The sequence below is a fragment of the Haematobia irritans genome, chromosome 2 (genome assembly GCF_050003625.1).
Source record: "Haematobia irritans isolate KBUSLIRL chromosome 2, ASM5000362v1, whole genome shotgun sequence".
Classification (NCBI taxonomy): Eukaryota; Metazoa; Arthropoda; class Insecta; order Diptera; family Muscidae; genus Haematobia; species Haematobia irritans.
Window position 1 is genome coordinate 11,413,096 of NC_134398.1, and position 26,678 is coordinate 11,439,773.

A 26,678-nucleotide genomic window follows, 5' to 3' on the forward strand; every position below is an offset into this window, starting at 1 on the left:
ATATTTTGCAAAATTTTATTTTCATAGAAAATTTCATTCTTACTATTTTTGGGAATCGTACGAAAATTTTCTTTTGGTTTAGTTCATATTGAACTTATGTGAACGGACATTGTTTTTTAAACCCACGTTTCGTTCATCAAATGTTTGAAATATAATTAAAAAAGGAAAATTTCATTAGGCTATGGAGAATTTCGCAAAACATAATAAAATTTAATTACAAACAAATATAATTTTTTTAAACAAAAATAAGTTAAATTTAGCGTTTTTTTGGTGCACACCATAAAATATGGCAAATCTCTAATAGGAATTATTTAAGAGAAATTATAGACAAAACAAAAATTATGTAAAATATTATAAAATATATTTTATTGAATACATAAATATATATATATGTATATAATACTTAAAGAAAAATCAAGAATTCATCACAATCAAGACCTTTGGGGTCTTACAATACATTTTTAAATCTTAAACTAAACATGGAAATAATAGATATATTTTATTTTAATAAATTAAAAAATAATAACTCTCAAGATAAGTTCCATATCTGAGAGAAATCTATTCAGGTGGTGTATTATCATGAATCCACTCAGCAAAATGAGCCACCGAAGTATAGACACTGGGTATACGCAGTCCGCCACAATTATCCGAACCAAAGGACATAATGCCAATCTAGAAAATACAAAAAAAAATGCAGAACTTTTACATCAATCTTACTACTCTGTGTATAGGCTTAAATACCTGAGAAAATATTCCATTCTCTTGTATAAATAATGGAGCTCCTCCAAAACCTTGGCATACATCTTTGCCCTCACCACCGGCACACATCCATTGGCCTTCTATGGAATTGGGCGATTCGAGAGCACCCGTTGATCCATAATTACGCAAACACAAATCCCAACTGGTCAAGGGGACATCCAAATAAGACATCTCTGGTTGGCGGCTACTCGATGTGGACATTTTACCCCAACCGGCTATGGTGGCTCGTTTTCCCACTACCAGATTTGTTCGTGTCTTTTGTAAACAAATGGGTTGTGTGGCAACTGTGAAAAAGAGACGAAAGCCCTGAGGGAATCAATCACTTGTCATAGCGCTATTTTTGCTAAATATCATAATAACCAATTATGTTTTCCCATTAGTGGGTAAATTAAATGACTCCCTCTTATTAAGAATGTATTTTTGAGAAAAAAAAAAACTTTCGTTATTATTGTTTGTAGGAAGTGGCATATAATGACAGATAACTTATGACCATAATTTATTTAAATTTTAGTCTATTAAGATGACCCGAAGAGGATAACTATAGATAGAATTAATCATCCGCAAGATGGAGTTGTTAACACGCTCGGGCCAAAAATAAACTACCAAAATTTGAAGAAAATATTACCAACAAGTATATACGGCCGTAAGTTCGGCCAGGCCAAATCTTATGTACCCTCCATCATGGCTTGCGTAAAAGCTTTTACTAAAGCCTGTAATCCACAATCAAATTTCTTGGGTTGTGGTAATACAATCGATGGCAAGGTATCTCAAACCTTCTTAACATCGTCTTCTAAATTGTAAGTTAGTGGACCAATATTTGTGTGATTGGGGGTCGGTTTATCTGGTGGTCATATATAACTATAGACCGATATGAAACACTTTTGGCATTGAATTGTTAGCGGCCATATCATTGTACAACGTACCGAATTTCAACCGGATCGGATGAAAGTTGCTCCTTCAAGAGGTTCCGGAAGTCAAACCTGGGGATCGGTTTATATGGGGGCTATATATAATTATGGACCGATTTGGACCAATTTTTTCATGGTTGATGGAAACTATACACTAACACCACGTACCAAATTTTAACCGGATCGGATGAAATTTGGCCCTCTAAGAGGATGCGCAAGCAAAATCTGGGGATCGGTTTAATTATGGGCCGATATGGACCAATTTTAGCGTAAATGTTAGAGACCATATACTAACCCAACGTACTAAATTTCAACAGAATCGGATGAAATTTACTCCTCCAAGAGGCTGCGGAGGTCAAACTTAGGATCGGTTTATATGGGGGCTACATATAGTTATCGACCGATATGGACCAATTTTTGCATGTTTGTTAGAGACCATACACTAACACCACGTACCAAATTTCAACCGAAGCGGATGAAATTTACTCCTCCAAGAGGCTCCGGAGGTCAAATCTGGGGATCGGTTTATATGAGGGCAATATATAATTATGGTCCGATATGGACCAATTTTTGCATGGTTGATGGAGACTAATTTTGGCATGGATGTTAGAGGCTCTATATAAACACCACATACCAAATTTCAACCGGATCGGATGGAAGTTGCTCCTTCAAGAGGTTCCAGAGGTAAAATCTGGGGATCGGTTTATATGGGGGCTATATATAATTATGGACCGATTTGGACCAATTTTTGCATGGTTGATGGAGACTATATACACTAACACCACGTACCAAATTTCAACCGGATCGGATGAAAGTTGCTCCTTCAAGAGGTTCCGGAGGTCAAATCTGGGGATCGGTTTATATGGGGGCTATATGTAATTATGGACCGATTTGGACCAATTTTTGCGTAAATGTTAGAGACCATATACTAACACCACGTACTAAATTTCAATTTTCCAAGAGGATGCGCAAGCAAAATCTGGGGATCGGTTTATATGGGGGCTATACGTAAAAGTGGTCCGATTCGCCCCTTTTGCAATACCATCCGACCTACATCAATAATAACTACTTGTGCCAAGTTCCAAGTCGATAGCTTGTTTCGTTCAGAAGTTAGCGTGATTTCCACAGATGGACGGATATGCTTAGATCGACTCAGAATTTCACCACGACCCAGAATATAAATATTTTATGGGGTCTTAGACCAATAATTCGATGTATTACAAACTGAATAACAAAGTTAATATACTCCCCATCCTATGGTGGAGGGTATAAAAATCTACCAAATTTAAAATATTTTAATTTGAAGCTTTGTATCAAAGTTTTGTAGAAAATGTATTTCCGTAGAAAATTTTATTTCTGTAGAAAATTTTTTCCAAATTTTATTTCTACAGAAAATTTTGTGCAAATTTTATTTCTATAGAAAATTTTGACAAAATATTGCTCCCCATCTAACAGGTTCTTCATAAATTTCCTCTAGAAATAACATTTTAAGAAAATTTTCTATAGAAATAAAATTTTCACAAAATTTTCTATAGAAAAAGAAAAAACGTTGAAAAAATTTTCTATAGAAATAAAATGTTAAGAAAATTTTCTATAGAAATAAAATTTTAACAAATTTTTCTATAGAAATAACATTTCGACAAAATTTTTTATAGAAATAATTTTTTTACAAAATTTTCTATAGAAATAAAATTTTGACAAAAATTTCTATGGAAATGAAATTTTGATAAAATTTTCTATAGAAATAAAATTTTGAGAAAATTTTCTACAGAAAAAGAAAACACGTTGAAAAAATTTTCTATAGAAATAAAATTTTAAGAAAATTTTCTATAGTAATAAAATTTTAACAAAATTTTCTATAGAAATAACATTTTGACAAAATTTTCTATAGAAATATTTTTTTTACAAAATTTGCTATAGAAATAAAATTTTGACAAAAATTTCTATGGAAATGAAATTTTGATAAAATTTTCTATAGAAATAAAATTTTGAGAAAATTTTCTACAGAAATAAAATGTTGACAAAATTTCCCATAGAAATAAAATTTTAGCAAAATTTTCTATAGAAATACAATTTTGACAAAATTTTCTACAGAAATAAATTTTTTACAAAATTTTCTATCTTTAAGAATTATTTTTCATAGTTTCGGCTATAGGTCGATTAAAAAACATAGATATGATGTTTTTCTTTTATTTTTATTTCCAATATTTCGGTTGACTTCGTCAAAACCGTTTTCAAGGATTTGTTCTGGTGTACACAGCTTCACACTCTGTTTTACACTTTTCTGTAGAAATAAAATTTTAAGAATTTTTTCTGAAGAAATAAAATTTTGAGATAATTTTCTATAAAAATAAAATTTTTACTAATACAATTTAAAAAAAAAATTGCGATAAAAATAAAATTTTGACAAAATTTTCCATAGAAATAAAATTTTGACAAAATTTTCTACTGAAATAAAATTTTGACAAAATTTTCTATACACGCAAAGAAAAAAAAAAACATTTGGGAAACGTGTACCGAAAACGTTTTTATTTTGTTCGAGTTTTTGGAATTTCTTCGAAAATTTTAAACTTTTATCACCAAAAAAATTCATTTGTTACAAAATTTTTATTTTTTCAATAAAAAAAAAATATTTTTGAACCAACAACACAGTCCATTTCATTTATATCAAGCACTGTTCTTTTCTGACTTTAAGTCTTTAATAAGACACATTTTACAGTTCATAGTAAAAATTTAATATAGTAGTATGTAATGTTGAACATCTTTTGGGAATCTTTCGAACATATCTGGAATATATGTAAAAAAAAACAAAAAAACTTTTTGGAGTTCGGTCGAAGCAGGGCTCGAACCCACGACCCTTGCCATGCAAGGCGGACGTAGCAACCACTGCTCCACGGTGCCCAACTAAATGTTTGTTTCTGTTAAATAAAGTTTGTTTAATCGGCTCGTGGGCGCCGCAAGCTATGCTATATTAATATAACTTATATGGATATTTAGCTACTGATGCCAATAACAGCTACGTAGCTCAGTGGATAGTGTGCTGGCTTACAAACTTCATGTTCCGCGGTTCGATTCTCCGTCCAGGCGAAAGGTAAAATTTTAACAATTTCTAAAATCGTATAATTTCTTCTACATTGTTTGTATTACAGAAAGAGTAAACGTTTATCACAAACAGTATATAGTTTTCTTCCAAATAAACTTCCTTACAACGAAAATTAGAAACGAACTTTGTTTGTCTAAATTTCGTTTGGGAGGAAAGAATTATTTTTTTGAGTGTAGAAATAAAATTTGGACCAAATTTTTTTATAGAAAACAAATTTGACAACATTTTCTATAGAAATAAAATGTTGACAAAATTTTCTATAGAAATAATATAGAAATAAAATAAAAAATAAAATAAATATAGAAATAAAATTTTAACCAAATTTCCTCTATAAATAAAATTTTGACGAAATTTTCTATAGAAATAAAATTTTGACAAAATTTTCTATAGAAAATAAAACTTTGAGAAAATTTTCTAAAATTTTGATAAAATTGTCTATTTGACAATTTTATCAAAATGACAAATTTGTCTATAGAAATAAAATGTTGACAAAATTTTCTATAGAAATAAAATCTTGGCAAAATTTTCTTAGAAATAAAAATTTGAGAAAATTTTCTTAGAAATTTCGAGAATTTCGAGAAAATTTTCTATAGAATTAAAATTTTGTTAAAATTTTTTATAGTATTAAAATTTTGACAAAATTTCTACAGAAATAAAATTTTGGCAAAATTTTCTATAAAAATAAAAATTTGACAAAATTTTCTATAGAAAAAATTTTTGACCAAATTTTCTATAAAAATAAAATTTTGACAAAATTTTCTATAGAAATAAAATTTTGAAACAATTTTCTTTAGAAATAAAGTTGTGACAAAATTTCTATAGAAATAAAATATTGACCAAATTTTCTATAGAAATAAAATTTTCACAAAATTTTCTATAAAAATAAAATTTTGACAAAAAATATAGAAAATAATTTAACCAAATTTTCTATAGAAATAAAATTTTAACCAAATTTCCTCTATAAATAAAATTTTGACGAAATTTTCTATAGAAATAAAATTTTGACAAAATTTTCTATAGAAAATAAAACTTTGAGAAAATTTTCTAAAATTTTGATAAAATTGTCTATTTGACAATTTTATCAAAATGACAAATTTGTCTATAGAAATAAAATGTTGACAAAATTTTCTATAGAAATAAAATCTTGGCAAAATTTTCTTAGAAATAAAAATTTGAGAAAATTTTCTTAGAAATTTCGAGAATTTCGAGAAAATTTTCTATAGAATTAAAATTTTGTCAAAATTTTTATAGTATTAAAATTTTGACAAAATTTCTACAGAAATAAAATTTTGGCAAAATTTTCTATAAATTTTACGAAAATTTTCTATAGAATAAAATTTTGTCAAAATTTTCTATAGAAATAAAGTTTTGACAAAATTTTCTATAGAAATAAAATTTTGAAACAATTTTCTTTAGAAATAAAGTTGTGACAAAATTTCTATAGAAATAAAATATTGACCAAATTTTCTATAGAAATAAAATTTTCACAAAATTTTCTATAAAAATAAAATTTTGACAAAAAATATAGAAAATAATTTAACCAAATTTTCTATAGAAATAAAATTTTAACCAAATTTCCTCTATAAATAAAATTTTGACGAAATTTTCTATAGAAATAAAATTTTGACAAAATTTTCTATAGAAAATAAAACTTTGAGAAAATTTTCTAAAATTTTGATAAAATTGTCTATTTGACAATTTTATCAAAATGACAAATTTGTCTATAGAAATAAAATGTTGACAAAATTTTCTATAGAAATAAAATCTTGGCAAAATTTTCTTAGAAATAAAAATTTGAGAAAATTTTCTTAGAAATTTCGAGAATTTCGAGAAAATTTTCTATAGAATTAAAATTTTGTCAAAATTTTTTATAGTATTAAAATTTTGACAAAATTTCTACAGAAATAAAATTTTGGCAAAATTTTCTATAAAAATAAAATTTTGACAAAATTTTCTATAGAAAAAATTTTTGACCAAATTTTCTATAAAAATAAAATTTTGACAAAATTTTCTATAGAAAAAAATTTTGACCAAATTTTCTATAGAAATAATATTTTGAGAAAATTTTCTATAAATATAAAATTTTGACAAAATTTTCTATAGAAAAAAATATTGACCAAATTTTCTATAGATATAAAATTTTGACAAAATTTTTTATAGAAATAAACTTTTGAAAAAATATTCTATAGAAATAAAATTTTGTTAAAATTTTCGATAGAATTAAAATTTTGTCAAAATTTTCTATAGAAATAAAAATTTACGAAAATTGTCTACAGAAATAAAATTTTACGAAAATTTTCTATAGAATAAAATTTTGACAAAATTTTCTATAAAAATAAAATTTTGACAACATTTTCTCTAGAAAAAAAATCTTGACCAAATTTTCTATAGAATTAAAATTTTGTCAAAATTTTCTATAGAATTAAAATTTTGCCAAAATTTTCTATAGAAATAAAATGTTGACAAAATTTTCTATGCAAATAAAATTTCGAAAAAATTTTCTATAGAAATAAAATAATGACAAAATTTTCTATAGAATTAAAATTTTGTCAAAATTTTCTATAGAAATAAAATTTTGAAACAATTTTCTTTAGAAATAAAGTTGTGACAAAATATCTATAGAAATAAAATATTGACCAAATTTTCTATAGAAATAAAATTTTCACAAAATTTTCTATAAAAATAAAATTTTGACAAAAAATATAGAAAATAATTTGACCAAATTTTCTATAGAAATAAAATTTTGACAAAATTTTCTATAAAAATAAAATTTTGACAACATTTTCTCTAGAAAAAAAATCTTGACCAAATTTTCTATAGAATTAAAATTTTGTCAAAATTTTCTATAGAATTAAAATTTTGCCAAAATTTTCTATAGAAATAAAATGTTGACAAAATTTTCTATGCAAATAAAATTTCGAAAAAATTTTCTATAGAAATAAAATAATGACAAAATTTTCTATAGAATTAAAATTTTGTCAAAATTTTCGATAGAATTAAAATGTTGTCAAAATTTTCTATAGAAATAAAATTTTACGAAAATTTTCTATAGAAATAAAGTTGTGACAAAATTTCTATAGAAATAAAATATTGACAAAATTTTCTATAGAATAAAATTTTGACAAAATTTTCTATAAAAATAAAATTTTGACGAAAAATATAGAAAAAAAATTTGACCAAATGTTCTATAGAAATATTTTGAGAAAATTTTCTATAGATATAAAATTTTGACAAAATTTTCTATAGAAAAAAATGTTGACCAAATTTTCTATAGAAATAAAATTTTAAAAAAATTTTCTATAGATATACAATTTTGACAAAATTTTTTATAGAAATAAACTTTTGAGAAAATATTCTATAGAAATAAAATTTTGTTAAAATTTTCTATAAAAATAAAATTTTGACAACATTTTCTTAAAAAAAAATGTTGATTAAATTTTCGATAGAAATAAAATTTTGAGAAAATTTTCTATAGATATACAATTTTGACAAAATTTTTTATAGAAATATAATTTTGAGAAAATGTTCTATAGAAATAAAATTTTGACTAAATTTTTTATAGAAATAAAATTTTGGGAAAATATTCTATAGAAATATTTTTTTTTCTATTTGAATAAATTTTCTTATTTAAATTTTTAATTTCTGTTTTAGACCATACGATTTTCTCAAGGGATATTTATACACTCAAATAAATTGTCGCTATTAGGAGTGATCAAAAAATAATAAATAATCTTCTAAAATAAAACACTTCGTTTGAAGGAACATTTTTTTCCATAATAATCAGAAAATTGGGTCATAATCTGCGAACAAAATTTTTGCTGGGATATAACAAAAGCATCCTCCCACTGATAACTTTCCTTAAATATCGCCCATAATATTGTGTGGCAATAATTTCATAACATCGTACATAACTCAATAAGAAATTCAATGAATCAATTTTGTTGTTTTACTCCGCATATCATTGGAAAATCTTAACTTTGCCCTCTGTACTTATGAATGGGCCATTAAAAACACTTCTCATTCTTAGCCATTCGATCTCTATGATATAGACGTTTACTTAAAAAGCCATAAACCCATAAATACATTATTTGCTCCTCATAAAGGCGTTGCTATAATTTAAAAAAAATTCTGGTAATTTGCTATCGAAAAAGAAAAAAATGCATGAGGACAATGCAAAAACCAAATACCCACAACAAATAATCAAGAAAATCCATTAATATCGATACTATCTCAATGGTTAATCAGGAAGGCTTTACCTTCCCTTACTCACAATTGGTTTTTGGGGCCATCAGGTTGTTCGGTTGGCACTTTATGGCTAAATTCAACAAAAGGAAGAGATCCTCGATAAGGGCGTTTCATAATCCACACATTGTAAGTTTTTTTTCGGGGAGGTTTCTTTGAATGTTATGGCTATTAAATTAATATGGACTAAAAAAAACGTGATTTCAATTCAATATTGTTTTAGAGAATTTTGGTAAAAGAGGGGACTATTATGTTTATCGATATTCCAATTTAATGTGGGTTTTGATGTCCAAAAACAAAAAAATAGTAATAAAGCATAGCACGTACCACAACCAAGTAACAGACAAAAAATTTTACGAAAAAATGGCATCATAAGCAGGGAAACGGAAATGACATTGACATTTAAACTTTTGGTTATTTCACTAAAGCCGATTTAACTTTATTTTAGTTCATGGAATTATTATGTTTGGAAAAAGTTTCCTTTCCTCTAAAATTTTTTTTTGCGTACTTTAGTTAAATAAACTAAAAAGCGGGAAAAAATTATACACAAATGAAGCATAAAAATTTACTAAATTCGTGTCTCCCTCCAAATAGTTCAGAATTTCTTAAAATTTGTAAATTTTACCAATAATGCGCAAGCAGATCAGTTCAACCAGTACGCTCCCCACAGATAAATGTAAAGATTTTTACCTATAAAGACTAGATCAGATTCTGGATTTATAAGAACAATTTTTTGTTTGAGTTTTAGAGGAATCATAAACATCTCTTGTAAGTGTGCAAGAAAATGACTAAATAAAGCCTTGATTTGAAATCTAAAATCTGTGGATTTTCATCCCAATTGATTAAATGACTACGAGAAGTAAAATCTGGAAATTTTGCATTCAGTTTCAAGCAAATTTCATGATCAGTGCACCCTCTATACCCTCAATAATTGAAATCGGTCTATATGGAGGCCTTAACAAATGGGTCTAAAATGCCAGTATATTTTCAATTTTTGGCAAATCGCATAAAAACTACAATTTCTGGAAACCCTAGGAGTTAAATCGGGAGTTCGGTGTAATGGGGGCTATACCAAAACATGGAAGGATACACACAGTATTCAGCACATTTAATTGTAGTTCTAGAATCTAGACCACAAATCGGAGGGCCGGTTTATAAGGGGGCTATATCAAAACCTGTACCGATACTCAATATATTCGACACACCTCTATATGGTCCTAGAATACCTCTAGATTTCCAATTTCAGGTAAATTGGATTAAAACTACGGATTCTAGAAGCCTAATAAGTAAAATCGGGAGATCGGTCTATATGAACCTCTACCAAAACATGGACCGATACTCACCACACCTCTTTAAGGTCCTAGAATACCTCTAGATTTCCGATTTGAGGCAAATTGGGTAAAAATTACGAATTCTAGAAGACCAAGAAGTAAAATCAGGAAATCGGTCTATATGGGGGTTATATCAAAACATGGTCCAATAATCACAATTTTCGGCACATCTCTTTATTATCCTAGAATACCTCTAGATTTCCAATTTCAGACAAATTGGGTAAAAACTACGGATTCTAGAAGCCCAATAAGTAAAATCAGGAGATCGGTCTATATGGGAGTTATATCAAAACATAGACCGATACTCACCATTTTCGGCACACCTCTTTAAGGTCCAAGAATACCTCCAGATTTCAGATTTGAGGCAAATTGGGTAAAAATTACGGATTCTAGAAGACCAAGAAATAAAATCGGGAGATCGGTCTATATGTTGGCTATAACAAAACATGGACCGATACTCACCATTTTCGGCACACCTCTTTAAGGTCCTAGAATACCTCCAGATTTCCGATTTGAGGCAAATTGGGTAAAAATTACGGATTCTAGAAGACGAAGAAGTAAAATCAAGAGATGGGTCTATATGTTGGCTATATCAAAACATGGACCCGTACTCACCATTTTAGGCACATGTCTTTAGGGTCCTAGAATACCTCTAGATTTCAAATTTCAGATAAATTGGATTAAAACTACGGATTCTAGAAGCCCAAGAAGTAAAATCGAGAGATCGGTCTATATGGGGGCTATACCAAAACATGTACCGATAGGCACCATTTTCGGTAAACTTTTTTATGGTCCTAAAATACCTCTAGATTTCGAATTTCAGGCAAATCGGATAAAAACTATGGTTTTTATAAGCCCAAGACCCAAATCGGGAGGTCTGTTTATATGGGGACTATATCAAAACTTGGACCGATACTCACCACACCTCTTTATGGTCCTAGAATACCTCTAGATTTCCAATTTCAGGCAAATTGGATAAAAACTACGGATTCTAAAAGCCCAAGAAGTAAAATCAGGAGATCGGTCTATATGGGGGCTATATCAAAACATGGTCCGATAATCGCCATTTTCGGCACATCTCTTTATTTTCCTAGAATACCTCTAGATTTCCGATTTGAGGCAAATTGGGCAAAAACTACGGATTTTAGAAGCCCAAGAAGTAAAATCGGGAGATCGGTCTATATGGGGGCTATATCGAAACATGGTCCGATAATCACCATTTTCGGCACATCTCTTTATTTTCCTAGAATACCTCTAGATTTCCAATTTCAGGCAAATTGGGCAAAAACTACGGATTCTAGAAGCCCAAGATGTAAAATCGGGAGATCGGTCTATATGGGTGCTCTACCAAAACATGGACCGATAATCACCATTTTCGGCACATCTATTTATTTTCCTTGAATACCTCTAGATTTCCAATTTCAGGCAAATTGGATAAAAACTACGGTTTCTAGAAGCCTAAGAAGTAAAATCGGGAGATCGGTTTATATGTTGGCTATACCAAAACATGGACCGGTACTCACCATTTTAGGCACATGTCTTTAGGGTCCTAGAATACCTCTAGATTTCCAATTTCAGGCAAATCGGAGAGAAAATACACTTTCTAGACGCCCAAGAAGCAAAATCGGGAAATCGGTCCATATGGGGGATATACAAAAACATGGGCCGATAGGCACCATTTTCCGTACACTTTTTGATGGTCTTAAAATACCTCTAGATTTCCAATTTCAGGCAAATTGGATAAAAACTACGGATTCTAGAAGCCCAAGAAGTAAATCTGGAGATCGGTCTATATGGGGGCTATATCCAAACATGGATCGGTACTCACCATTTTCCGTACACTTTTTGATGGTCTTAAAATACCTCTAGATTTCCAATTTCAGGCAAATTGGATAAAAACTACGGTTTCTATAAGCCCAAGAAGTCAAATCGGGAGATCGGTCTATATGGGGGCTATACCAAAACATGGACCGATACTCACCATTTTTGGCACACCTCTTTCTGGTCATAAAATACCTCTATATTTCAAATTTCAAATTGGATAAAAACTTCGATTTCTATAAGCCCAAGACCCCAAATCGGGAGGTGGGTTTATATGGAGACTATATCAAAACCTGGACCGATATAGCCCATCTTCGAACTTGACCTGCCTGCAGACAAAAGACGAGTTTGTGCAAAATTTCAGCACGATTGCTTCATTATTGAAGACTGTAGCATGATTACCACAGACAGACAGACGGACATCGTTATATCGTCTTAGAATTTCTCCCTGATCAAGAATATATATACTTTATATAGTCGGAAATCGATATCTATGGTGGTGGGTATAAAAATAAAAAGTGAAATTGGAAAAAAAAAATATTTTTTAAGTTTTTTTTTTAATTACATCTTCTAAAGCAATAAGCAAAAATAGGGTACTTCCGTCCATGTAAAATTCATTGGACAAGCCCATGTAAAATTCATTGGAGATGATCCAAGTTTGCACTACATCCGGATCACAAATTGGGGATCCAAACTACTTTTTTGGAAGCTCCGTTTTTGCTGGGATACTTTATGGGGTCTACAACTAATATTTCATTGCGTTACAGACGGAATAATAAAGCTAATATACCCCCTTCTTATAATAGTAAACGATACTTAGGTTAGGTGGCAGCCCGATGTATCAGGCTCACTTAGACTATTCAGTCCATTGTGATACCACATTGGTGAACTTCTCTCTTATCACTGAGTGCTGCCCGATTCCATGTTAAGCTCAATGACAAGGGACCTCCTTTTTATAGCCGAATCCGAACGGCGTTCCACATTGCACCACTTACAGAAGCTTTGAAACCCTCAGAAATGTCACCAGCATTACTGAGATGGGATTATCCATCGCTGAAAAAGTTTTTGGTGTTCGGTCGAAGCAGGAATCGAACCCACGACCTTGTGTATGCAAGGCGGGCATGCTAAACAATTGCACCACGATGGCTCCCATACTTGTTTGTCTAAAATTTCATCTGGAAGAAAATAATTATTTTCTTGTGTGCATATATCTTGGATTACTGGAGCATTACACCCCCCACCCCATTCCATCACACCATTACATTATACCAGAAATTGATTGAGTAAATTTGTATTCGATAATTATCCCATTTACATGTTTACCTTCCAACTTGCCCTAGTTCTTATTAATCGCCTATATTGATCTCATTATTTGGATGTTATGAATAAGGTTTTTATCCAAGGCCATAATTTACATATTCCAACACAGTTGTATAATAGATTTGAATAGGTTTTGCTACTAGTAAAGGGCGGTTCCAACTAAAATTAGCAGAATGAGCGTGAGTGATTAGGGAGGAATTTCCATTTGAACTTGACAGTCAGCAGCAGTTGCAAAATCTGCCATGGAATTTGCATGATGAAATCGCTCTCATAATAATTATTAAATAATTTTAACAATTGTATCAATGCCACCCCTTTCCGGTGTATAAACAAATCATATCATCTCATTGGTAGCTTCTATATTCAGTATAATATTGACATTAAGCCACCACTCGACATTTTATTTGACAAAAAAAAAAACAAACTGCTTACCCGAATAATTGAGAGGTGTTTTCAAAACCAATAGAGCAATGTCATGATGATATTGACCCTGTTTATAGTCTGGATGAACAATGACATGGCTAATGGCATGATTTACAGAGCGAGGAGCACAAAATCCAGTACTGGCACAATCTGGATCCGAAGAAGTATCATATTCACCTACACGTACCGAAGACCTATAAAAAGAGAGAGAAAGAATGAGATAGAAATATAGAAAATTCACCAATGCAAGCAAAAAATTCAATCCTTCATATCATATTACTTCACTGGGTGTGGTAATTCAGTTGCCACTCAAGCCAAGAAAATTTACCAAAACTTGGAGAAAATATTACCAAGCAACTACCAAACAAAAAAAATTTTGTGAACATTTTATTTTTATAGAAAATTTTGTCAAAATTTTATTTCTATAGAAAATTTTGTCAAAAATTTTATTTCTATACAAATTTTTATCAAAATTTTATTTCTATAGAAAATTTTGTCCAAATTTTACTTCTATTGAAAATTTTGTCAAAAATTTTATTTCTATAAAAAAATTTATCAAAATTTTATTTCTATAGAAAATGTTGTCCAAATTTTATTTCTATAGAAAATTTTGTCAAAATTTTATTTTTATAGAAAATTCTGCCAACATTTTATTTCTATATAGAAATAAAATCTTAAGAAATAAAACTTTAAGAAAACAAATTTTTTTCGAAGAAAATTTTGTAAAAAATTTATTTCTATAGAAAATTTTGTAAAAATTTTATTTCCGTAAAAATTTTGTCTAAGTTTTATTTCTATAAAATTTTTTTGCAAAATTTTATTTCCACAGAAATTTCTTGCAAAATTTTATTTCTATAGAAAATTTTTATTAATAAAATTTCAAGTAATAAATAGAAATAAAATATTTCTATAGAAAATTTTCTCAAGATTTTAAGTTTCAAAACTTTATTTTTATTTATATTTATTTTTATTTTTGTCAAAATTTCTATAGAATAATTTTATTTCTATAGAAATAATTTTATTTCTATAGAAAATTTTGTCAAAACTTTATTTTTATAGAAATTTCTGTAAAAATTTTATTTTTATAGAAAATTTTGTCAAAATTTTATTTCTATAGAAAATTTTGTCAAAATTTTATTTCTGTAGAAAATTTTCTCAACGTTTTATTTATATAGAAAATTTTATCACAATTTTATTTCTATAGAAAAATTTGTCAACATTTTATTTCTATAGAAAATTTTGTCAAAATTATATTACTATAGAAATTTTCCTCAAAATTTTATTTCTATAGAAACTTTTGTCAAAATTTTATTTCTGTAGAAACTTTTGTCAAAATTTTATTTCTGTAGAAAATTTTGTCAAAATTTTATTTCTATAGTAAATGTCGTCAAAATTTTATTTCTATAGAAACTTTTTTTATTTTTTTTCTTTTTATTTTATTTCTGTAGAAAATTTTGTCAAAATTTTATTTCTATAGAAAATTTTGTTAAAATTTTATTTCTATAGAAAATTTTCTCAAAATTTTATTTCTATAGAAAATTTTGTCAAAATTGTATTACAATAGAAATTTTCCTCAAAATTTTATTTCTATAGACTTTTGTCAAAATTTTATTTCTGTAGAAAATTTTGTTAAAATTGTATTACTATAGAAATTTTTCTCAAAAATTTATTTTTATAGAAAATTTTGTCAAAATATTATATCTATAGAAAATTTTGTCAAAATTTTATTTCTATAGAAAATTATCTTAATATTGTATTTCTATAGAAAATTTTGTCCAATATTTTATTTCTATAGAACATTTTGTCAGAATTTTATTTCTATAGAAAATTTTGTCAAAATTAATAAAATTTCCAGAAATAAATAGAAATAAAATATTTCTATAGAAAATTTTCTCAAGATTTTATTCCTATAGAAGATTTTGTCAAAATTTTATTTTTATTGAAAGTTTTGTCAAAATTTTATTTCTGTAGAAAATTTTGTTAAAATTGTATTACTATAGAAATTTTTCTCAAAATTTTATTTTTATAGAAATTTTTGTCAAAATTTCTATAGAAAATTTTGTCATAATTTTATTTCTATAGACAATTTTGTCAAAACTTTATTTTTATAGAATTTTTTGTCAAAATTTTATTTTTACAGAAAATTTGGTCAAAATATTATTTCTATAGAAAATTTTGTCAAAATTTTATTTCTATAGAAAATTTTGTCACAACTTTATTTCTATAGTAAATTTTGTCATAATTTTATTTCTATAGAAAATTTTGTCAAAATTTTATTTCTATAGAAAATTTTGCCAAAATTTTATTTCTGTAGAAAATTTTCTCAACGTTTTATTTATATAGAAAATTTTGTCAACATTTTATTTCTATAGAAAATTTTGTCAAAATTATATTACTATAGAAATTTTCCTCAAAATTTTACTTCTATAGAACCTTTTGTCAAAATTTTATTTCTGTGGAAAATTTTGTCAAAATTTTATTTCTATAGAAAATTTTGTCAAAATTTTATTTCTATAGAAAATTTTCTCAAAATTTTATTTCTATAGAAAATTTTGTCAAAATTGTATTACTATAGAAATTTTCCTCAAAATTTTATTTCTATAGAAACTTTTGTCAAAATTTTATTTCTTTAGAAAATTTTGTCCAAAATTATATTTCTATAGAACATTTTGTCAGAATTTTATTTCTATAGAAATTTTGCCAAAATTTTATTCCTGTAGAAAATTTTATCAAAATTTTATATCTATAGATGATTTTGTCAAACTTTTATTTGTGTAGAAATTTTTATCAAAATTCTATTTTTTGAGAAAATTTTGTGAAAATTTTATTTCCATAGAAAATTTTGTCAAAATTTTATTTTCATAAAAAAATTTCTCAAAATTTTATTTCTATAGAAAATTTTGTCAAAATTTTATTTCTATAGAAAATTTTGTCACAACTTTATTTCTATAGTAAATTTTGTCAATATTGTATTTCTATAGAAAATTTTGTCAAAATTTTATTTCTATAGAAAATTTTGTCAAAATTTTATATCTGTAGAAAATTTTGTCAAAATTTTATTTCTATAAAAAATTTTATCAACATTTGATTTCTATAGAAAATTTTGTCAAAATTTTTTTTCTATTGAAAAATTTGTAAACGTTGTATTACTACAGACATTTTTCTCAAAAATATTTTTCTATAGAAACTTTCGTCAAAATTTTATTTCTATAGAAAAATTTCTCAAAATTTTATTTTTATAAAAAATTTTGTTAAAATTTTATTTTTATAGAAAATTTTCTCAAAATTTGATATATAAAATTTTGTCAAAATTTTATTTCTATATAAAATTTTGTCAAAATTTTATTTCTATATAAAATTTTGTCAAAATTTTATTTCTATAGAAAATTTTTCTATAGAAATAAAATATTTCTATAGAAATTTTTCTCGAGATTTCATTCCTATAGACAATTTTGCCAAAATTTTATTTTTATTGAAAGTTTTGACAAAATTTAATTTCTATAGAAAATATTGCCATAAAAAATAGAAATAAAATCTATAGACAATTTTGTCAAAATTTTATTTTTATAGAAGATTTTATCAAAATTTTATTTCTATAGAAAATTGTGTCAAATTTTTATTTCTATAGAAAATTTTGTCAAAACTTTATTTCTATAGAAAATTTTGTCAAAATTTTATTTCTATAGAAACTTTTGTCAAAATTTTATTTCTATAGAAATTTTTATCAAAATTTTATTTCAATAGAAAATTTTGCCAACATTTTATTTCTATAGAAAATGTTGTCAAAATTTTATTTCTGTAGAAAATGTTCTCAACGTTTTATTTATATAGAAAATTTTCTCAAAATTTTATTTCTTTAGAAAATTTTGTCAAAATTTTATTTCTATAGAAAATTTTGTCAAAATTTTATTTTTATAGAACATTTTCTCAAAATTTTATTTCTATAGAAAATTTTCTCAAAATTTTATATATAAAATTTTGTCAAAATTTTATTTCTATAGAAATAAAATATTTCTATAGAAAATTTTCTCAAAATTTTATTTTGATAGAAAATTTTCTCAAAATTTTATTTTTATAGAAAATGTTGTCAAAATTTTATTCTTATAAAAAATGTTGTCAAAATTTTATTTCTATAGAAAATTTTGTCAAAATTTTATTTCTATAAAAAATTTTCTCAACATTTGATTTCTATAGAAAATTTTGTCAGCATTGTAAAGGGTGATTCTTTTGAGGTTAGGATTTTCATGCATTAGTATTTGACAGATCACGTGGGATTTCAGACATGGTGTCAAAGAGAAAGATGCTCAGTATGCTTTGATATTTCATCATGAATAGACTTACGATCTGCCACAACGTCGAATTTTCAGTGAATGGGCCCTAGAAAAGTTGGCAGAAAATCCGCTTTTTTATCGACAAATTTTGTTCAGCGATGAGGCTCATTTCTGGTTGAATGGCTACATAAATAAGCAAAATTGCCGCATTTGGAGTGAAGAGCAACCAGAAGCCGTTCAAGAACTGCCCATGCATCCCGAAAAATGCACTGTTTGGTGTGGTTTGTACGCTGGTGGAATCATTGGACCGTATTTTTTCAAAGATGCTGTTGGACGCAACGTTACGGTGAATGGCGATCGCTATCGTTCGATGCTAACAAACTTTTTGTTGCCAAAAATGGAAGAACTGAACTTGGTTGACATGTGGTTTCAACAAGATGGCGCTACATGCCACACAGCTCGCGATTCTATGGCCATTTTGAGGGAAAACTTCGGAGAACAATTCATCTCAAGAAATGGACCGGTAAGTTGGCCACCAAGATCATGCGATTTGACGCCTTTAGACTATTTTTTGTGGGGCTACGTCAAGTCTAAAGTCTACAGAAATAAGCCAGCAACTATTCCAGCTTTGGAAGACAACATTTCCGAAGAAATTCGGGCTATTCCGGCCGAAATGCTCGAAAAAGTTGCCCAAAATTGGACTTTCCGAATGGACCACCTAAGACGCAGCCGCGGTCAACATTTAAATGAAATTATCTTCAAAAAGTAAATGTCATGGACCAATCTAACGTTTCAAATAAAGAACCGATGAGATTTTGCAAATTTTATGCGTTTTTTTTAAAAAAAAAGTTATCAAGCTCTTAATAAATCACCCTTTATTACTATAGAAATTTTTCTAAAAATTTTTTTTCTATAGAAACTTTTGTCAAATTTTATTTCTATAGAAAATTTTGTCAAAATTTTATTTCTGTAGAAAATTTTGTCAAAATTGTATTACTAAAGAAATTTTTCTCAAAATTTTGTTTTTATAGAAAATTTTGTCAAAATATTATTTCTATAGAAAATTTTGTCAAAATTTTATTTCTATAGAATTTTCTCAAAATTTTATTTCTATAGAAACTTTTGTCAAAATTTTATTTCTGTAGAAAATTTTGTCAAAATTGTATTACTAAAGAAATTTTTCTCAAAATTTTGTTTTTATAGAAAATTTTGTCAAAATATTATTTCTATAGAAAATTTTGTCAAAATTTTATTTCTATAGAATTTTCTCAAAATTTTATTTCTATAGAAAATTATCTCAATATTGTATTTCTATAGAAAATTTTGTCCAAAATTTTATTTCTATAGAACATTTTGTCAGAATTTTATTTCTAAAGAAATTTTGCCAACATTTTGTCAAAATTTTATTCCTGTAAAAAATTTTATCAAAACTTTATTTCTATAGATAATTTTGTCAAAGTTTTATTTGTATAGAAAATTTTATCAAAATTTTATTTTTATAGAAAATTTTGTCAAAATTTTATTTTCATAGAAAATTTTGTCAAAATTTTATTTTCATAGAAATTTTTTCAAAATTTTATTTCTATAGAAAATTTTGTCTTAATTTTATTTCTAAAGAAAATACTGTCACAATTTTATTTCTATAGAAAATTTTGTCAAAATTTTATTTCTATAGAAAATTTTGTCAAAATTTTATTTCTGTAGAAAATTTTCTCAACGTTTTATTTATATAGAAACTTTTGTCAAAATTTTATTTCTATAGAAAATTTTGTCAAAATTGTATTACTATAGAAATTTTGCTCAAAATTTTATTTTTATAGAAAATGTTGTCAAAATATTATTTCTATAGAAAATTTTGTCAAAATTTTATTTCTATAGAATTTTGTCAAAACTTTATTTCTATAGAAAATTTTGTCAAAATTTTATTTCTGTAGAAAATTTTGTCCAAAATTATATTTCTATAGAACATTTTGTCAGAATTTTATTTCTATAGAAATTTTGCCAAAATTTTATTCCTGTAGAAAATTTTATCAAAATTTTATTTCTATAGATAATTTTGTCGAAGTTTTATTTGTGTAGACATTTTTATCAAAATTCTATTTTTATAGAAAATTTTGTGAAAATTTTATTTCCATAGAAAATTTTGTCAAAATTTTATTTTCATAGAAAAATTTTTAAAAATTTTATTTCTATAGAAAATTTTGTCTTAATTTTATTTCTAAAGAAAATACTGTCACAATTTTATTTCTATAGAAAATTTTGTTAAAATTTTATTTCTATAGAAAATTTTGTCAAAATTTTATTTCTATTGGAAATTTTGTCAAATTTTAGTTTCTATAAAAAATTTTTTCTATAGAAAATTTGTGAAGAACATCTTAGTTGGGAATATTTTGCAAAATCTACCAAAACATAAAGAATTCTACCAATCTACCAAACAGTAGAAAATCTACCATTTTTAGTAAAATTCTGCCAAATGTAGCAACCTTATGTGGGAAACGAATTTTTAGACCAACGAAGTTTCTTTCTTTTTTAAAGTTGTTTCTCTCTACCTTTTATTAGCTTTTGTTTTTGGTATGTATTTAATGAGCTTTCAAGGTCAATTTAAAATGCGTATAAAACAAGTATTGAATTATTCCATTATTTTCATCGTTGGTCTAAAATTTGATACAACATCGTGTTGGTCCAATACTCACAAGCGATGTCCATCCGCCTTGGCCAAAGCACAATGGGCTGCTGTTAAAATTACTCTGCGTGCTATCACTGAACCTGCACAGGGATAGGCAAATGCTCCGGTATTGATGTCTGAAATGATATAAAAATTTCAATAGTACACTCTAAAACAAAAACATTACAATCCAAAAAGTGGACTTGAATTCAAAGATGTTAACATTTGTTTCCAAGCCAAAGGAGTACGTGTAAAAATGTAGTCCAAAATGCTCAAAACGTTTCAAAGTATCGATATTTTATTGGACAAACTACAGTGAAACCTCTCAAACTTGGACACTCTGATAATGGGACACCTCCCAAACATGGAAAGTTATCTGGAAATGTTTGCTATATTGACACATTAAAATTAATCTGTCATACCTGGACACCTCTCTAAGTTGGACAAAATTTGGACAACCATGGGTTTTCACCTTTCAGAGGTTTCACTGTATTGTGAACGTTTAATGTCCAGAAACTTTTTAACTATTATTATTTTTTCTTTGAGTGTATATAACCATAAACAAACTTACGTTTAAAACCAATTCTCGCCACAAAAGGATATGTGCCCAAGCCACGATAGAAATGTCCTTGGACCAATGATTTTCCGCAAACTTGATTCTTCTCCAATGGGCTACTAGGACAACAGACATAGGGCATTTCTTCTCCACCGCCACAGAATAAAGATTTATCGCCATAGTAACACATTTTGGCCACCTCGTAAATCATTGCGGTACAATCATGCAGCGGTGTACATTCTGTTCCTACCGAACATTCAGTGTTTGCATCGTAATAGGCTCGGGGATTATAAGATCGTCCCTGCGCTCCAGTAGCAGCTGCACTTGTATCTCTTGGCTTACCATAGGTTCCGGGCATTACCAATCTTTCTAAAAAGAAACATTTTTTTAAAGATTTAAAATGGAGAATTCTAGAACAAAAAGCGCGGCATAAAGAGAAAAAAGTTAAGTGTTTTGGAAACTTCCATCTCTGTTATGAACATATGTTAAATTTTGTTTCGATCTGGCAACTCCTTCATATAGAAACAGGTGTTCAAAAAAGACGCATCCGCAATTTTTTTACAATGGAAAAATTAGAAATACGTGGCGTCATTAAATATTTACATATAAAAAGTTTATCGGGACAAGAAATTCATAATGATATGGTGAATGTGTTAGGGGTGAAAGTATTCCTTCATATGCAACAGTAAAAAATTGGGTTGCTGAATTTAAACGTGGTCGTACAAGCATTGAAGATGAACCACGTAGTGGACGTCCAGCAACAACAACAGAAATTGTAGCCAAAGTCCATGATATGGTATTAAGATTGCGTGAAATTGCTCAAATGATCGAGTCCATTTAATTTTGCATGAAGAACTACAGATGAAAAAGCTTTCTGCATTTGTTAATAGTCGATCAAAAACGCATAAGAATGAACATTTCCCAAGCTCCAGAGACAAAAGAACAATCTAAACACACTAAAAAAAAAGCATGTCCGGTTCCAAAGATTTTGTCTTGACTTTAAATATTTTGGTATTGATAACGAGCCAAAGAAGAGGAGAATCAAGTAAGGATGCTTTTAAGACACAATTCTCTTTTAAATTTAGGTTTTGTGTTCTTGCTTTTAAGAAGCAAATTTTAAGCAGTGCAAAGGACTGGCAATTACAGTTGTAAACCATTATTTTAAAGACGTTGAGGAAGACTATTTTAATCAATGGATAGAATTGCTAGAAAAGGGTTGGACTACGTGTATTGAAATTTCAGGAGATTCTATTGAAAAATAAAAATATTTTTGAAAAACTAACTATTCTCCAGCGTTGCCAGAATTGTTTCACCAAAAACCGCTAGATTTGCCCAAAAAAATAGCTAAAAAAAGCTAAAAAAATAGCTAGAAAAAAAGCTAAATTTTTTTGTATCAAAAGTCACATTTTTGATTGAAATTTAACTAACTTAAAGGCTTTATTTCACTTACAATGCATATTATTTTCATTTTAATTCCACTTCTGTGAGACTGTAACAATATCTAAGGCATATTAGCTCTGTTTGCGTATTCGATACATTTTGATTACTATCACAAATTTTTTACTGGAAGTCCTTCGTTTTGTGGGAACTACCTTCGCAACACCTCTATTTTATTTACTTGTTATTTTAAAATATTAAATGATCTAAGCATGCTTTGGATTTGGTAAAAAAATGAGTTGTCATTTTTTTAAATAAAATTTTAGTTTGGATTTGAAATTGTGAAAAATTCGAAATACATTACTTTTATTTAAATTGTAGAAAATACCTACACGCTCACAAAAAATCGCTTCTGTAACATATACTCCCAAACATATTTTGCTTCAAGCATATACATTTTTGGCTATTGCCCAAACATTTATATGTTTGATCTCTTCCAATATATACTATGTTTGAAAGCATATTGGTCTAAACAATATATGTTTGGGTAGTCAATTTCCAAACATTTTGTATTTATGCATCCAAATTCAATAATGTTGTCTTCCAAAAAACAATATGTTATTATGTGAGCATATAATATGTTTGGAAGCATTTTGCACCCAAAATATTATATGCTTAAAAAAATTCTCCCAAACAATATTGTGCTCAAAATTTTATTTATTTATTTATATATTTACAATCATAATGAATTATGAAAATAAACAGGTAATATAGGTGGTAACAACATATGTTTTCGACCTGAATGCTCAAAATTTTGTTTCTGCCCAATTGTATATTCCTCCACATCTTTCTCACTTCCACGAGATTTTTTAGTTCTTAGCACCTTTTTCAGTAATACAAACATTGTAGAAGAAATTATTCAATTGTATGATTTTTTTATTTATTTTAATTTTACCTTTTGCCGGACGGGGATTCGAACAGCGGACCACACAGTTTGTAAGGATCAAAGAAGTAGCTGATCAATTGCCAAAGGAAAAATAAAATGTTAATTTTGTAATAACAAGCAACAACCACCAACTTAATTCAATATCGCTCCCTGTTAAATAGCGGTCCAAGCTACTAAACACATATATGTTTATAGGCTATTTCTAAATTAATATATGTTTGCATCCAAGCATATTATATTTAAAAACATTTTATGTCCCAAACATAATATGTTCTAACATATTAACATATATGTCCCAAACATGTTATGCTAGTTTATGAACATTATATGCTTGCACTCAAAAATATTGTGTTTAAAAGTTTGTGTTCCAAACATATAATGTTTATAGCCAAACATATGAAAAACAGTCTTTTTCATCCGTGTATAGTTTACATTTCCCAGTAAAAACATTTTCCTTTTCTTCATGAGCTATCAAAGTGCTTTAAAAACGTGCTAACGCCAACTTAAATTTCCAAATTCAGACTCGACTTCATGCAGAAATTATTGTATATATACGTTTTTAAAATAAAGTGTTGAAAAACATCTTCTATTTTTGAACGCTATTATGGTTTGTGGTTAAGATACAAAAACTCCTCACATTTCAAGACTATTTCATTAATTCTTCTTTCTTTCATGAAAACATACCCATTTTTAAGTTGAATCACTTAATTATAAGGACAAAACGACTTTATCGTCTTTTGGACAAGGAAAACAGTTTATATAAAAGAAATTCACAAATGCTATTATAACCAAAATTCGCGTTCGTATTTTAAGGAGACGACAATATTTTTTCAGTGCACAAAGCTGTTCACATCTACTATTTTAATTTAGTAATATCGTAATAACTTTAGAATATTATAATAACATAAAAAGGATAAACGAGTCAAATGATAATATTCCCAATAATTTACTGACAGTTTATCTAACAAATTTGTATGATAATAGTAGATTTAAAGTTTACGATAACTTTTATGTATATAATGAAAAAACTTTACAACAAGGTGTATTTGCTACAAAAATACCCGCATAATGGCTGGACTCATTAATAATGTTTCAACTGAGCTTTGAAATATGTGGAAACCCTTATACTTGCTTAGACAAAACCGCCGATTTATCCATATTTCAATAGAAACATATCGAAAATAAAAAAAGCCAAAAATAGCTAAAAGGGTCATGAAAAAAAGCTAAAAGCTAAATGCATTTTTTCCCGCTAAACGTCTTCAAAAAAAGCCAAATTTAGCGGGAAAAAAGCTAAATTGGCAACGCTGCTATTCTCTTTCATTGATAGGCTAAAAATTTTCCGAACAGCCTACGTATGGGAACTTGTGCCAAATTTGAAGGCGATTGGACTTAAACTGCGACCTAGACTTTGATCACAGAAATGTGTTCACAGACAGATGGACAGACATGGCTAGATCGACTCAGGAACCCACACTGAACATTATTGCCAAAGACACCATGTGTCTATCTCGTCTCCTTCTGAGTGTTCCGCAGTGTGGCGCAGGGTATACAAATAATTAGAATAAATAAATTTGACTCACATTTAGCAAAAGTTAACAAAAAATAATACCCTGTTCCACAGTGTGGCGCAGGGTATAATGAATTTTCATGGAAAAAAAATTATTGTTATTTCGGTTATAAAAATATTCGATCGTTTTTTCAGAGGCTATACTTACGAAATTCACCATTTTCACACTTTCCCGATGATACAAGTAATCCAATTATAAGGAAAGTGAAAATTTGCCATAAATACCGGTTATGGCTTTGGTGCAATGTGGTCTCGCCAGTTCGCAGCATTGTAAGATTATTTTTTGATACAAATAAATTGCAGGAAATTATTACAGTTGAAAAACAGAATATTTTTCATATATAACAAATAAATACACACACATTCACACACTCAAACAATTCACAATGACGGCCGACTGTAATGGACAATTAGTGTTTGTGTGGTCACTGGTGGTCCACCGATGTTATCGCAAATTCTTGCTGCCAATGCTAATGACTATAAAAGTGGCGCTTAACTTTAATTTCGATTTTCTTTTTTGTTTTTTTTTTTTGGGGGGGATTTATAAATTTCACCGCGAAACTCGTCTGAACCCTTTGAATGCACTTAACTGACTAAAATATTCTGTGATTGGGAGTTCTTTTCACCTTCACCTCCCGGTTCCTGTATGGCGAGAGAGAATTATTCTAAATAAAATTCCATCCATTACACCACCTATCCAATAAAAAAAAACAAATCTCGAGGTATGGTTGGCTGAAGCGTTCATACGGTGGCTCTCGGCCATTCATTCGTTTTAAGCCATTATTATTATTGTTATTGGTATTGTTGCGGTTGATTTTGTTGTTGGTCTTTGACCAATTGTTGTTGCATTAACTGCTTTCATTTCGAATAAGCCGCGAATTGTAGTTTTTTTTTTTAACATTTTTTTTTAAATTTATAAACTCAGTTTAAACTTTTTTCATTTAGTAGCAAACATTACTTTTATTTTCTGATCATTATCGTACGCATACAGTATAGAGCACAATTGAAAGAACTTTCTCTTTGTTTTGATGAAATGGGGAAAAATAGATAGATGGATTTCTTGAAAGCCCAAAATTAAGGAAACATTTTTATACCCTGCGCAAATGGTTCCACAAAAGTAAATAATAGAGAAGGTTCAGTGGTTAAGACTAGAAGTGCCCATATGTAATAGGTACTTTTAGTTAAATGTGGTATCACAATGGACTGAATAGTCTAAGTGAGCCTGAAATTTAATCGGGCTGCCACTTTAACCTAACCTACCCTGCGCCACACTGTGGAACAGGCTATTATAAGTTAGTGCATATGTTTGCAACACCCAGAAGGAGACGAGATAGACAAATGGTGTCTTTGGCAATAATGCTCAGGGTGGGTCCCTGAGTCGATCTAGCC

The 26,678-nt window shown here is 27.8% G+C and overlaps 1 protein-coding gene across 1 annotated transcript; it reads right to left on the reverse strand.

The window, feature by feature from the left end:
* Window positions 1-339: 339 nt before the first annotated feature.
* On the reverse strand, window positions 340-25,885 carry LOC142223458 (chymotrypsin-like protease CTRL-1). Its single transcript, XM_075293346.1, has 6 exons — window positions 25,438-25,885; window positions 21,415-21,768; window positions 20,872-20,980; window positions 13,917-14,101; window positions 742-1,043; window positions 340-672 (listed from the first exon to the last, which is right to left on the reverse strand). Exons 1-6 carry the CDS (start codon window positions 25,556-25,558, stop codon window positions 559-561), a joined length of 1,185 nt encoding a protein of 394 aa, XP_075149461.1. The 5' UTR covers window positions 25,559-25,885; the 3' UTR covers window positions 340-558.
* Window positions 25,886-26,678: the final 793 nt, after the last annotated feature.